This window comes from Oncorhynchus gorbuscha, unplaced genomic scaffold (assembly GCF_021184085.1).
Source record: "Oncorhynchus gorbuscha isolate QuinsamMale2020 ecotype Even-year unplaced genomic scaffold, OgorEven_v1.0 Un_scaffold_4912, whole genome shotgun sequence".
Classification (NCBI taxonomy): domain Eukaryota; kingdom Metazoa; phylum Chordata; class Actinopteri; order Salmoniformes; family Salmonidae; genus Oncorhynchus; species Oncorhynchus gorbuscha.
The window spans coordinates 12,501-30,406 of NW_025748831.1; the positions used below are offsets into that span (position 1 = coordinate 12,501).

The window sequence follows — 17,906 nt, forward strand, 5'->3', positions numbered from 1 at the left end:
CTTAGTCAATTTTAGTCAATTTTAGCCATCCTCGGATGGGGCCACAGTGTCTCCTGACCCCTCCTGTCTCAGCCTCCAGTATTTATGCTGCAGTAGTTTATGTGTCGGGGGGCTAGGGTCAGTTTGTTTATCTGGAGTACTTCTCCTGTCCTATTCGGTGTCCTGTGTAAATCTAAGTGTGCGTTCTCTAATTCTCTCCTTCTCTCCTTCTTTCTCTCTCTCGGAGGACCTGAGCCCTAGAACCATGCCCCAGGACTACCTGACATGATGACTCCTTGCTGTCCCCAGTCCACCTGGCCATGCTGCTGCTCCAGTTTCAACTGGCCTGGGCCCTAGGACCATGTCCCAGGACTACCTGACATGAGGACTCCTTGCTGTCCCCAGTCCACCTGGCCATGCTCCTGCTCCAGTTTCAACTGTTCTGCCTTACTATTATTCAACCATGCTGGTCATTTATGAACATTTGAACATCTTGGCCACGTTCTGTTATAATCTCCACCCGGCACAGCCAGAAGAGGACTGGCCACCCCACATATGCTCTCTCTAATTCTCTCTTTCTTTCTCTCTCTCGGAGGACCTGAGCCCTAGGACCGTGCCCCAGGACTACCTGACATGATGGCTCCTTGCTGTCCCCAGTCCACCTGACTGTGCTGCTGCTCCAGTTTCAACTGTTCTGCCTTATTATTATTTGACCATGCTGGTCATTTATGAACATTTGAACATCTTGGTCATTTTCTGTTATAATCTCTACCCGGCACAGCCAGAAGAGGACTGGCCACCCCACATAGCCCGGTTCCTCTCTAGGTTTCTTCCTAGGTTTTGGCCTTTCTAGGGAGTTTTTCCTAGCCACCGTGCTTTTACACCTGCATTGTTTGCTGTTTGGGGTTTTAGGCTGGGTTTCTGTACAGCACTTTGAGATATCAGCTGATGTACGAAGGGCTATATAAATAAATTTGATTTGATTTGATTTGAATAAGATTCTTGCTACGTAGCTTAACTTTCTGAACATTCGAGACGTGTAGTCCACTTGTCATTCCAATCTCCTTTGCATTAGCGTAGCCTCTTCTGTAGCCTGTCAACTATGTGTCGGTTTATCCCTGTTCTCTCCTCTCTGCACAGACCATACAAACGCTCCTCACCGCGTGGCCGCGGCCACCCTACTCTGGTGGTCCCAGCGCGCACGACCCACGTGGAGTTCCAGGTCTCCGGTAGCCTCTGGAACTGCCAATCTGCGGTCAACAAGGCAGAGTTCATCTCAGCCTATGCCTCCCTCCAGTCCCTCGACTTCTTGGCCCTGACGGAAACATGGATCACCACAGACAACACTGCTACTCCTACTGCTCTCTCTTCGTCCGCCCACGTGTTCTCGCACACCCCGAGAGCGTCTGGTCAGCGGGGTGGTGGCACCGGGATCCTCATCTCTCCCAAGTGGTCATTCTCTCTTTCTCCCTTACCCATCTGTCTATCGCCTCCTTTGAATTCCATGCTGTCACAGTTACTAGCCCTTTCAAGCTTAACATCCTTATCATTTATCGCCCTCCAGGTTCCCTCGGAGAGTTCATCAATGAGCTTGATGCCTTGATAAGCTCCTTTCCTGAGGACGGCTCACCTCTCACAGTTCTGGGCGACTTTAACCTCCCCACGTCTACCTTTGACTCTTTCCTCTCTGCCTCCTTCTTTCCACTCCTCTCCTCTTTTGACCTCACCCTCTCACCTTCCCCCCTACTCACAAGGCAGGCAATACGCTCGACCTCATCTTTACTAGATGCTGTTCTTCCACTAACCTCATTGCAACTCCCTCCAAGTCTCCGACCACTGCCTTGTATCCTTTTCCCTCTCGCTCTCATCCAACACCTCCCACACTGCCCCTACTCGGATGGTATCGCGCCGTCCCAACCTTCGCTCTCTCTCCCCGCTACTCTCTCCTCTTCCATCCTATCATCTCTTCCCTCCGCTCAAACCTTCTCCCACCTATCTACTGATTCTGCCTCCTCAACCCTCCTCTCCTCCCTCTCTGCATCCCTTGACTCTCTATGTCCCCTATCCTCCAGGCCGGCTCGGTCCTCCCTCCCGCTCCGTGGCTCGATGACTCATTGCGAGCTCACAGAACAGGGCTCCGGGCAGCCGAGCGGAAATGGAGGAAAACTCGCCTCCCTGCGGACCTGGCATCCTTTCACTCCCTCCTCTCTACATTTTCCTCCTCTGTCTCTGCTGCTAAAGCCACTTTCTACCACGCTAAATTCCAAGCTGCTGCCTCTAACCCTAGGAAGCTCTTTGCCACCTTCTCCTCCCTCCTGAATCCTCCGCCCCCCCCCCCCCTCCTCCCTCTCTGCAGATGACTTCGTCAACCATTTTGAAAAGAAGGTCGACGACATCCGATCCTCGTTTGCTAAGTCAAACGACACTGCTGGTTCTGCTCACACTGCCCTACCCTGTGCTCTGACCTCTTTCTCCCCTCTCTCTCCAGATGAAATCTCGCGTCTTGTGACGGCCGGCCGCCCAACAACCTGCCCGCTTGACCCTATCCCCTCCTCTCTTCTCCAGACCATTTCCGGAGACCTTCTCCCTTACCTCACCTCGCTCATCAACTCATCCCTGACCGTTGGCTACGTCCCTTCCGTCTTCAAGAGAGCGAGAGTTGCACCCCTTCTGAAAAAACCTACACTCGATCCCTCCGATGTCAACAATTACAGACCAGTATCCCTTCTTTCTTTTCTCTCCAAAACTCTTGAACGTGCTGTCCTTGGCCAGCTCTCCCGCTATCTCTCTCTGAATGACCTTCTTGATCCAAATCAGTCAGGTTTCAAGACTAGTCATTCAACTGAGACTGCTCTCCTCTGTATCACGGAGGCGCTCCGCACTGCTAAAGCTAACTCTCTCTCCTCTGCTCTCATCCTTCTAGATCTATCGGCTGCCTTCGATACTGTGAACCATCAGATCCTCCTCTCCACCCTCTCCGAGTTGGGCATCTCCCGGCGCGGCCCACGCTTGGATTGCGTCCTACCTGACAGGTCGCTCCTACCAGGTGGCGTGGCGAGAATCTGTCTCCTCACCACGCGCTCTCACCACTGGTGTCCCCAGGGCTCTGTTCTTGGCCCTCTCCTATTCTCGCTATACACCAAGTCACTTGGCTCTGTCATAACCTCACATGGTCTCTCTTATCATTGCTATGCAGACGACACACAATTAATCTTCTCCTTTCCCCCTTCTGATGACCAGGTGGCGAATCGCATCTCTGCATGTCTGGCAGACATATCAGTGTGGATGACGGATCACCACCTCAAGCTGAACCTCGGCAAGACGGAGCTGCTCTTCCTCCCGGGAAGGACTGCCCGTTCCATGATCTCGCCATCACGGTTGACAACTCCATTGTGTCCTCCTCCCAGAGCGCCAAGAACCTTGGCGTGATCCTGGACAACACCCTGTCGTTCTCAACTAACATCAAGGCGGTGGCCCGTTCCTGTAGGTTCATGCTCTACAACATCCGCAGAGTACGACCCTGCCTCACACAGGAAGCGGCGCAGGTCCTAATCCAGGCACTTGTCATCTCCCGTCTGGATTACTGCAACTCGCTGTTGGCTGGGCTCCCTGCCTGTGCCATTAAACCCCTTCAACTCATCCAGAACGCCGCAGCCCGTCTGGTGTTCAACCTTCCCAAGTTCTCTCACGTCACCCCGCTCCTCTGTTCTCTCCACTGGCTTCCAGTTGAAGCTCGCATCCGCTACAAGACCATGGTGCTTGCCTACGGAGCTGTGAGGGGAACGGCACCTCAGTACCTCCAGGCTCTGATCAGGCCCTACACCCAAACAAGGGCACTGCGTTCATCCACCTCTGGCCTGCTCGCCTCCCTACCACTGAGGAAGTACAGCTCCCGCTCAGCCCAGTCAAAACTGTTCGCTGCCCTGGCCCCCCAATGGTGGAACAAACTCCCTCACGACGCCAGGACAGCGGAGTCAATCACCACCTTCCGGAGACACCTGAAACCCCACCTCTTTAAGGAATACCTAGGATAGGTTAAGTAATCCCTCTCACCCCACCCCCTAAGTTTTAGATGCACTATTGTTAAGTGACTGTCCCACTGGATGTCATAAGGTGAATGCACCAATTTGTAAGTCGCTCTGGATAAGAGCGTCTGCTAAATGACTTAAATGTAAATGTAAATGACTATATTAACTAACCTTGGAGATAACATACTATACACTATAACTACATGACTATATTATCTAACCTTCCACTGAGATAACATACTATACACTATAACTACATGACTATATTATCTAACCTTCCACTGAGATAACATACTATACACTATAACTACATGACTATATTATCTAACCTTCCACTGAGATAACATACTATACACTATAACTACATGACTATATTAACTAACCTTCCACTGAGATAACATACTATACACTATAACTACATGACTATATTATCTAACCTTCCACTGAGATAACATACTATACACTATAACTACATGACTATATTAACTAACCTTCCACTGAGATAACATACTATACACTATAACTACATGACTATATTAACTAACCTTCCACTGAGATAACATACTATACACTATAACTACATGACTATATTATCTAACCTTCCACTGAGATAACATACTATACACTATAACTACATGACTATATTAACTAACCTTGGAGATAACATACTATACACTATAACTACATGACTATATTATCTAACCTTGGAGATAACATACTATACACTATAACTACATGACTATATTATCTAACCTTGGAGATAACATACTATACACTATAACTACATGACTATATTATCTAACCTTGGAGATAACATACTATACACTATAACTACATGACTATATTAACTAACCTTGGAGATAACATACTATACACTATAACTACATGACTATATTAACTAACCTTCCACTGAGATAACATACTATACACTATAACTACATGACTATATTAACTAACCTTGGAGATAACATACTATACACTATAACTACATGACTATATTATCTAACCTTCCACTGGAGATAACATACTATACACTATAACTACATGACTATATTATCTAACCTTCCACTGAGATAACATACTATACACTATAACTACATGACTATATTAACTAACCTTCCACTGAGATAACATACTATACACTATAACTACATGACTATATTATCTAACCTTCCAATGAGATAACATACTATACACTATAACTACATGACTATATTAACTAACCATGGAGATAACATACTATACACTATAACTACATGACTATATTATCTAACCTTGGAGATAACATACTATACACTATAACTACATGACTATATTAACTAACCATGGAGATAACATACTATACACTATAACTACATGACTATATTATCTAACCTTCCAATGAGATAACATACTATACACTATAACTACATGACTATATTAACTAACCATGGAGATAACATACTATACACTATAACTACATGACTATATTATCTAACCTTGGAGATAACATACTATACACTATAACTACATGACTATATTAACTAACCTTGGAGATAACATACTATACACTATAACTACATGACTATATTATCTAACCTTCCACTGAGATAACATACTATACACTATAACTACATGACTATATTATCTAACCTTGGAGATAACATACTATACACTATAACTACATGACTATATTAACTAACCTTGGAGATAACATACTATACACTATAACTACATGACTATATTAACTAACCTTGGAGATAACATACTATACACTATAACTACATGACTATATTATCTAACCTTCCACTGAGATAACATACTATACACTATAACTACATGACTATATTAACTAACCTTGGAGATAACATACTATACACTATAACTACATGACTATATTAACTAACCTTCCACTGAGATAACATACTATACACTATAACTACATGACTATATTATCTAACCTTCCACTGAGATAACATACTATACACTATAACTACATGACTATATTATCTAACCTTCCACTGAGATAACATACTATACACTATAACTACATGACTATATTAACTAACCTTGGAGATAACATACTATACACTATAACTACATGACTATATTAACTAACCTTGGAGATAACATACTATACACTATAACTACATGACTATATTATCTAACCTTGGAGATAACATACTATACACTATAACTACATGACTATATTAACTAACCTTCCACTGAGATAACATACTATACACTATAACTACATGACTATATTAACTAACCTTCCACTGAGATGACTATATTACTAACCTTCCACATGAGATAAACATACTATACACTATAACTACATGACTATATTATAATCCACTGAGATATACTAACCTTGACCTAACCTGAGATAACATACTATACACTATAACTACATGACTATATTATCTAACCTTCCACTGAGATAACATACTATACACTATAACTACATGACTATATTATCTAACCTTGGAGATAACATACTATACACTATAACTACATGACTATATTATCTAACCTTGGAGATAACATACTATACACTATAACTACATGACTATATTATCTAACCTTCCACTGAGATAACATACTATACACTATAACTACATGACTATATTAACTAACCTTCCACTGAGATAACATACTATACACTATAACTACATGACTATATTAACTAACCTTCTGAGATAACATACTATACACTATAACTACATGACTATATTATCTAACCTGAGATAACATACTATACACTATAACTACATGACTATATTAACTAACCTTCCACTGAGATAACATACTATACACTATAACTATATTACTAATGACTATACTTATTCTAACCTTCCACTGAGATAACATACTATACACTATAACTACATGACTATATTAACTAACCTTCCACTGAGATAACATACTATACACTATAACTACATGACTATATTAACTAACCTTGGAGATAACATACTATACACTATAACTACATGACTATATTACTAACCTTGGAGATATACTACACTATAACTACATGACTATATTATCTAACCTTGGAGATAACATACTATACACTATAACTACATGACTATATTAACTAACCTTGGAGATAACATACTATACACTATAACTACATGACTATATTAACTAACCTTCCACTGAGATAACATACTATACACTATAACTACATGACTATATTAACTAACCTTGGAGATAACATACTATACACTATAACTACATGACTATATTATCTAACCTTGGAGATAACATACTATACACTATAACTACATGACTATATTAACTAACCTTGGAGATAACATACTATACACTATAACTACATGACTATATTAACTAACCTTCCACTGAGATAACATACTATACACTATAACTACATGACTATATTAACTAACCTTGGAGATAACATACTATACACTATAACTACATGACTATATTAACTAACCTTGGAGATAACATACTATACACTATAACTACATGACTATATTAACTAACCTTCCACTGAGATAACATACTATACACTATAACTACATGACTATATTATCTAACCTTGGAGATAACATACTATACACTATAACTACATGACTATATTATCTAACCTTCCACTGAGATAACATACTATACACTATAACTACATGACTATATTATCTAACCTTGGAGATAACATACTATACACTATAACTACATGACTATATTATCTAACCTTGGAGATAACATACTATACACTATAACTACATGACTATATTAACTAACCTTGGAGATAACATACTATACACTATAACTACATGACTATATTAACTAACCTTCCACTGAGATAACATACTATACACTATAACTACATGACTATATTATCTAACCTTCCACTGAGATAACATACTATACACTATAACTACATGACTATATTAACTAACCTTGGAGATAACATACTATACACTATAACTACATGACTATATTAACTAACCTTGGAGATAACATACTATACACTATAACTACATGACTATATTATCTAACCTATAACTACATGAGATGGAGATAACATACTATACACTATAACTACATGACTATACTAACCTTCCACTGAGATAACATACTATACACTATAACTACATGACTATATTATCTAACCTTGGAGATAACATACTATACACTATAACTACATGACTATATTATCTAACCTTGGAGATAACATACTATACACTATAACTACATGACTATATTATCTAACCTTGGAGATAACATACTATACACTATAACTACATGACTATATTAACTAACCTTTGAGATAACATACTATACACTATAACTACATGACTATATTATCTAACCTTGGAGATAACATACTATACACTATAACTACATGACTATATTAACTAACCTTCCATGAGATAACTATATTACACTATAACCATGACTATATTAACTAACCTTGAGATAACATACTATACACTATAACTACATGACTATATTATCTAACCTTGGAGATAACATACTATACACTATAACTACATGACTATATTATCTAACCTTGGAGATAACATACTATACACTATAACTACATGACTATATTATCTAACCTTGGAGATAACATACTATACACTATAACTACATGACTATATTAACTAACCTTGGAGATAACATACTATACACTATAACTACATGACTATATTAACTAACCTTGGAGATAACATACTATACACTATAACTACATGACTATATTATCTAACCTTCCACTGAGATAACATACTATACACTATAACTACATGACTATATTAACTAACCTTCCACTGAGATAACATACTATACACTATAACTACATGACTATATTAACTAATGGAGACATATATACACTATAACTAACATGATAACATACTATACACTATAACTACATACTATATTATCTAACCTTCCACTGAGATAACATACTATACACTATAACTACATGACTATATTATCTAACCTTGGAGATAACATACTATACACTATAACTACATGACTATATTATCTAACCTTGGAGATAACATACTATACACTATAACTACATGACTATATTACTAACCTTCCACTGAGATAACATACTATACACTATAACTACATGACTATATTAACTAACCTTGGAGATAACATACTATACACTATAACTACATGACTATATTAACTAACCTTCCACTGGAGATAACATACTATACACTATAACTAACATGACTATATTATCTAACCTTCCACTGAGATAACATACTATACACTATAACTACATGACTATATTATCTAACCTTGGAGATAACATACTATACACTATAACTACATGACTATATTAACTAACCTTGGAGATAACATACTATACACTATAACTACATGACTATATTAACTAACCTTGAGATAACATACTATACACTATAACTAACATGACTATATTAACTAACCTTGGAGATAACATACTATACACTATAACTACATGACTATATTAACTAACCTTCCACTGAGATAACATACTATACACTATAACTACATGACTATATTATCTAACCTTCCACTGAGATAACATACTATACACTATAACTACATGACTATATTAACTAACCTTGGAGATAACATACTATACACTATAACTACATGACTATATTAACTAACCTTCCACTGAGATAACATACTATACACTATAACTACATGACTATATTATCTAACCTTGGAGATAACATACTATACACTATAACTACATGACTATATTAACTAACCTTCCACTGAGATAACATACTATACACTATAACTACATGACTATATTATCTAACCTTCCACTGAGATAACATACTATACACTATAACTACATGACTATATTAACTAACCTTGGAGATAACATACTATACACTATAACTACATGACTATATTAACTAACCTTCCACTGAGATAACATACTATACACTATAACTACATGACTATATTATCTAACCTTGGAGATAACATACTATACACTATAACTACATGACTATATTAACTAACCTATATTTCTAACCTGAGATAACATACTATACACTATAACTACATGACTATATTATCTAACCTTCCACTGAGATAACATACTATACACTATAACTACATGACTATATTATCTAACCTTGGAGATAACATACTATACACTATAACTACATGACTATATTAACTAACCTTGGAGATAACATACTATACACTATAACTACATGACTATATTATCTAACCTTCCACTGAGATAACATACTATACACTATAACTACATGACTATATTATCTAACCTTGGAGATAACATACTATACACTATAACTACATGACTATATTATCTAACCTTCCACTGAGATAACATACTATACACTATAACTACATGACTATATTATCTAACCTTCCACTGGAGATAACATACTATACACTATAACTACATGACTATATTAACTAACCTTGGAGATAACATACTATACACTATAACTACATGACTATATTAACTAACCTTCCACTGAGATAACATACTATACACTATAACTACATGACTATATTATACTATAACCTACATGACCTAACCTTCCACTGAGATAACATACTATACACTATAACTACATGACTATATTATCTAACCTTGGAGATAACATACTACATTAACTAACCTTCCACTGAGATAACATACTATACACTATAACTACATGACTATATTATCTAACCTTGGAGATAACATACTATACACTATAACTACATGACTATATTAACCTTGGAGAACCTTCCACTGAGATAACATACTATACACTATAACTACATGACTATATTATCTAACCTTCCACTGAGATAACATACTATACACTATAACTACATGACTATATTATCTAACCTTCCACTGAGATAACATACTATACACTATAACTACATGACTATATTAACTAACCATGGAGATAACATACTATACACTATAACTACATGACTATATTATCTAACCTTCCACTGAGATAACATACTATACACTATAACTACATGACTATATTAACTAACCTTCCACTGAGATGTCCTGGATGGCGAAGCGCAGAATGATGGTCCAGATCATTCCCAGAGTCATCTTAATGTTGCCGTCCACAATCTCTGCAGGAGAAACAGGTCAGTAATGCAGTCGTCATGGAGACGTCCCGGTCTTTCTCAACCAGGTCCCTGTGTTCTCTATTCCTCCAGTAAGTTTGTCTTATTGGATGGTCGATATAATATACTGGAATACAAACTACATGCAATGTTAAATGACACACAGAGCACACATTAAACAAATGCTATAGTATACTGTGGTATAAATACTATAGAATACTGTGGTATAAATACTATAGAATACTGTGGTATAAATACTATAGAATACTGTGGTATAAATACTATAGTATACTGTGGTATAAATACTATAGAATACTGTGGTATAAATACTATAGTATACTGTGGTATAAATACTATAGAATACTGTGGTATAAATACTATAGTATACTGTGGTATAAATACTATAGAATACTGTGGTATAAATACTATAGAATACTGTGGTATAAATACTATAGAATAATGTGGTATAAATACTATAGTATACTGTGGTATAAATACTATAGTATACTGTGGTATAAATACTATAGAATACTGTGGTATAAATACTATAGAATACTGTGGTATAAATACTATAGTATACTGTGGTATAAATACTATAGAATACTGTGGTATAAATACTATAGTATACTGTGGTATAAATACTATAGAATACTGTGGTATAAATACTATAGTATACTGTGGTATAAATACTATAGTATACTGTGGTATAAATACTATAGAATACTGTGGTATAAATACTATAGTATACTGTGGTATAAATACTATAGTATACTGTGGTATAAATACTATAGTATACTGTGGTATAAATACTATAGTATACTGTGGTATAAATACTATAGTATACTGTGGTGTAAATACTATAGAATACTGTGGTATAAATACTATAGAATACTGTGGTATAAATACTATAGAATACTGTGGTATAAATACTATAGAATACTGTGGTGTAAATACTATAGAATACTGTGGTATAAATACTATAGTATACCATGGTATAAAACCTATAGTATACTGTGGTGTAAATACTATAGTATACTGTGGTGTAAATACTATATTATACTGTGGTATAAATACTATAGTATACTGTGGTGTAAATACTATAGTATACTGTGGTATAAATACTATAGTATACTGTGGTATAAATAATATAGTATACCATGGTATAAATACTATAGTATACTGTGGTGTAAATACTGTAGTATACTGTGGTGTAAATACTATAGTATACCATGGTATAAATACTATAGTATACTGTGGTATAAATACTATAATATACTGTGGTATAAATACTGTAGTATACTGTGGTGTAAATACTATAGTATAGCATGGTATAAAACCTATAGTATACTGTGGTGTAAATACTATAGTATACTGTGGTATAAATACTATAGTATACCATGGTATAAATACTATAATATACTGTGGTATAAATACTGTAGTATACTGTGGTGTAAATACTATAGACTACTGTGGTATAAATACTATAGAATACTGTGGTATAAATACTATAGAATACTGTGGTATAAATACTATAGAATACTGTGGTGTAAATACTATAGAATACTGTGGTATAAATACTATAGAATACTGTGGTGTAAATACTATAGAATACTGTGGTATAAATACTATAGAATACTGTGGTGTAAATACTATAGAATACTGTGGTATAAATACTATAGAATACTGTGGTATAAATACTATAGAATACTGTGGTATAAATACTATAGAATACGGTGGTGTAAATACTATAGAATACTGTGGTATAAATACTATAGAATACTGTGGTGTAAATACTATAGTATACTGTGGTATAAATACTATAGAATACTGTGGTATAAATACTGTAGTATACTGTGGTGTAAATACTATAGTATACCATGGTATAAAACCTATAGTATACTGTGGTGTAAATACTATAGTATACTGTGGTGTAAATACTATATTATACTGTGGTATAAATACTATAATATACTGTGGTATAAATACTGTAGTATACTGTGGTGTAAATACTATAGTATACCATGGTTTAAATACTATAGTATACTGTCGTATCAATACTATAATATACTGTGGTATAAATACTGTAGTATACCGTGGTGTAAATACTATAGTATACCATGGTATAAAACCTATAGTATACTGTGGTGTAAATACTATAGTATACAGTGGTGTAAATACTATAGTATACTGTGGTGTAAATACTATAGTATACTGTGATGTAAATAGTATAGTATACTGTGGTATAAATACTATAGTATACTGTGGTATAAATACTATAGTATACCATGGTATAAATACTATAGTATACTGTGGTGTAAATACTATAGTATACCATGGTATAACTACTATAGTATACTGTGGTATAAATACTATAGTATACTGTGGTGTAAATACTATAATATACTGTGGTATTAAATACTATAGTATACTGTGGTGTAAATACTATAGTATACTGTGGTGTAAATAGTATAGTATATTGTGGTATAAATACTATAGTATACTGTGGTGTAAATACTATAGTATACTGTGGTATAAATACTATAGTATTCACTGTAGTGTTTTTGCGGACTAAAAAGTAACAAGCACTGAAAATCTTCTTTATACTCTCTTTGGGTAAATCATTTTAAAGTTAACAGCAGGTATTTTGTAAGTAAATCATTTTAAAGTTAACAGCAGGTATTTTGTAAGTAAATCATTTTAAAGTTAACAGCAGGTATTTTGTAAGTAAATCATTTTAAAGTTAACAGCAGGTATTTTGTAAGTAAATCATTTTAAAGTTAACAGCAGGTATTTTGTAAGTAAATCATTTTAAAGTTAACAGCAGGTATTTTGTAAGTTTCAGTATTCTGATATGTTCACACATCTACCAAAACAGACGTTTTACATCCTGGCACAAAATGGAATTAGGAAAATCTACAGATTGATTTTCAAGTAAAAAAATATATATATTGTTTTTTAACAGTGCAGTACTTCAACATACAATTAGACAATCAAATCCAAATACTGAAGTCCTAAAGTCCACAAAAACCCTGCAGTGAATACTATAGTATTTATTCCACAGTATACTATAGTATTTGCTGTAGTATTAGGTAGTACTTACAGTTAACGGAGAATAAATAAAAGAAAACTGTAGTATACACTATGGTAATTACTGTCGTGTTTTTGCAGATTGTAGTATACTGTAGAATTTACTGTAGTGTTTCTGTGGACTGTAGAAAATTATAATGTACCTTCAGCTGTGGTGAAATAGATCTATAACATACCTTCAGCTGTGGTGAAATAGATCTATAATGTACCTTCAGCTGTGGTGAAATAGATCTATAATGTACCTTCAGCTGTGGTGAAATAGATCTATAATGTACCTTCAGCTGTGGTGAAATAGATCTATAACATACCTTCAGCTGTGGTGAAATAGATCTATAATGTACCTTCAGCTGTGGTGAAATAGATCTATAATGTACCTTCAGCTGTGGTGAAATAGATCTATAATGTACCTTCAGCTGTGGTGAAATAGATCTATAATGTACCTTCAGCTGTGGTGAAATAGATCTATAATGTACCTTCAGCTGTGGTGAAATAGATCTATAATACACCTTCAGCTGTGTTGAAATAGGTCTATAATGTACCTTCAGCTGTGGTGAAATAGATACACCTTCAGCTGTGGTGAAATAGATCTATAATATACCTTCATCTGTGGTGAAATAGATCTATAACATACCTTCAGCTGTGGTGAAATAGATCTATAACATACCTTCAGCTGTGGTGAAATAGATCTATAATGTACCTTCAGCTGTGGTGAAATAGATCTATAATATACCTTCAGCTGTGGTGAAATAGATCTATAATGTACCTTCAGCTGTGGTGAAATAGATCTATAATATACCTTCAGCTGTGGTGAAATAGATCTATAATACACCTTCAGCTGTGGTGAAATAGATCTATAATATACCTTCAGCTGTGGTGAAATAGATCTATAACATACCTTCAGCTGTGGTGAAATAGATCTATAATGTACCTTCAGCTGTGGTGAAATAGATCTATAATGTACCTTCAGCTGTGGTGAAATAGATCTATAATATACCTTCAGCTGTGGTGAAATAGATCTATAACATACCTTCAGCTGTGGTGAAATAGATCTATAATGTACCTTCAGCTGTGGTGAAATAGATCTATAATGTACCTTCAGCTGTGATGAAATAGATCTATAACATACCTTCAGCTGTGGTGAAATAGATACACCTTCAGCTGTGTTGAAATAGATCTATAATACACCTTCAGCTGTGGTGAAATAGATCTATAATGTACCTTCAGCTGTGGTGAAATAGATCTATAATATACCTTCAGCTGTGGTGAAATAGATCTATAATGTACCTTCAGCTGTGGTGAAATAGATACACCTTCAGCTGTGGTGAAATAGATCTATAACATACCTTCAGCTGTGGTGAAATAGATCTATAACATACCTTCAGCTGTGGTGAAATAGATCTATAATGTACCTTCAGCTGTGGTGAAATAGATCTATAATATACCTTCAGCTGTGGTGAAATAGATCTATAATGTACCTTCAGCTGTGGTGAAATAGATCTATAACATACCTTCAGCTGTGGTGAAATAGATCTATAATGTACCTTCAGCTGTGGTGAAATAGATCTATAATGTACCTTCAGCTCCAATGGAGACCAGCTTGACTCCTTTGCTGGTGATGTACTCCAGAGCTTTGTTGACGTTGGCTATCTTGTGGAAGCGCATTTTCCCTCTGTCTGGTTTGGGAAGTCTTTCACCTGAGGAAGAGGAGACATGGGAAGTCTTTCACCTGAGGAAGAGGAGACATGGGAAGTCTTTCACCTGAGGAAGAGGAGACATGGGAAGTCTTTCACCTGAGGAAGAGGAGACATGGGAAGTCTTTCACCTGAGGAAGAGGAGACATGTGAAGTCTTTCACCTGAGGAAGAGGAGACATGGGAAGTCTTTCACCTGAGGAAGAGGAGACATGGGAAGTCTTTCACCTGAGGAAGAGGAGACATGGGAAGTCTTTCACCTGAGGAAGAGGAGACATGTGAAGTCTTTCACCTGAGGAAGAGGAGACATGGGAAGTCTTTCACCTGAGGAAGAGGAGACATGTGATGTCTTTCACCTGAGGAAGAGGAGACATGTGAAGTCTTTCACCTGAGGAAGAGGAGACATGGGAAGTCTTTCACCTGAGGAAGAGGAGACATGGGAAGTCTTTCACCTGAGGAAGAGGAGACATGGGAAGTCTTTCACCTGAGGAAGAGGAGACATGGGAAGTCTTTCACCTGAGGAAGAGGAGACATGGGAAGTCTTTCACCTGAGGAAGAGGAGACATGGGAAGTCTTTCACCTGAGGAAGAGGAGACATGGGAAGTCTTTCACCTGAGGAAGAGGAGACGTGCGGCTGTATTGACGTATCGGGCACACCTTTCAGAATAACTATCACACACACACACGCACACACACGCACACACACGCACACACACGCACACACACGCACAGACACACACACACACACACACACACACACACACACACACACACACACACACACACACACACACACACACACACACACACACACACACACACACACACACACACACACACACACACACACACACACTCACCAGAAATGACTTCAAGCAGCAGCATGAGTTTCAGTCCGTTCCTGAAGTCCTCCTCGATGTTCTCAATCCCAGTCCCAGCCTTCCTCAGGTGAGAGTTGCACCAGGCTGTGAAAGTCTGAGCACAACAGACGTACGGCTCAACAACGAGTTCAATCAACACAGGTTAGTCCTTGTGTCTGACTCTTTCACGTGTCTTGGCGTTTTGTCTGTAAACAAAGCGATCTCTGTCAACACTTTACCGTGTACAGTACACTGGGAAGGGCCTCGGTTGCACATGTAACCAGGTTTAACTTTAGATCCGTAGACCTCGCCCCGACCGGGCTCGAACCGGGACCCTCTGCACACATCAACAACTGACACCCACGAAGCATCGTTGCCCATCTCGCCACAACAAAACGCCCGCGGCCCTTGCAGAGCAAAAGGGAACAACTACTTCTAGGTCTCAGAGCGAGTGACGTCACCCGATTGAAACGCTATTAGCGCCCACCACCGCTAACTAGCTAGCCGTTTCACATCGGTTACACACAGACAGCTGGCCGCTCGTTCAGACCCATGAATCGGTGGTCAGAGAGCGTTATTGGGGTATCATTTACCAGACAACATACATGGCACGGAGGGATGGCTTTGAGCTCTGGGAAGAAAAGTGCTTGGGGTTATCTTTATCCATCCTCTGTATAAAGCTGTGTTTTCCTGTTATAACCTGTAGTTATAACCTGTAGTTATAACCTATATTCATAGAGAGGGTAGAGAGCAGTGTTTTCCTGTTATAACCTGTAGTTATAACCTGTAAGTTATAGAGAGGGTAGAGAGCAGTGTTTTCCTGTTATAACCTGTAGTTATAACCTGTAGTTATAGAGAGGGTAGAGAGCAGTGTTTTCCTGTTATAACCTGTAGTTATAGAGAGGGTAGAGAACAGTGTTTTCCTGTTATAACCTGTAGTTATAGAGAGGGTAGAGAGCAGTGTTTTCCTGTTATAACCTGTAGTTATAACCTGTAGTTATAGAGAGGGTAGAGAGCAGTGTTTTCCTGTTATAACCTGTAGTTATAACCTGTAGTTATAGAGAGGGTAGAGAGAGCAGTGTTTTCCTGTTATAACCTGTAGTTATAGAGAGGTAGTTAGAGAGCAGTGTTTTCCTGTTATAACCTGTAGTTATAGAGAGGGTAGAGAGAGCAGTGTTT

General features: G+C 37.2%; 1 protein-coding gene across 1 annotated transcript in view; it reads right to left on the reverse strand.

The window, feature by feature from the left end:
* Positions 1-17,108, reverse strand: part of LOC124028854 (alpha-actinin-2-like) — a gene marked incomplete at its 3' end in the record, with an annotated part of 26,958 nt that extends 9,850 nt beyond the window's left edge. Inside the window, exons 1-4 of the mRNA XM_046340776.1 lie at positions 16,974-17,108; positions 16,728-16,863; positions 15,752-15,871; positions 11,010-11,096 (exon numbers count right to left, since the gene is read on the reverse strand). Coding sequence (XP_046196732.1) covers positions 11,010-11,096; positions 15,752-15,871; positions 16,728-16,863; positions 16,974-17,108 — 478 coding nt within the window. The remainder of the gene's footprint in view (positions 1-11,009; positions 11,097-15,751; positions 15,872-16,727; positions 16,864-16,973) is intronic.
* Between the last annotated feature and the right edge of the window lie 798 nt (positions 17,109-17,906).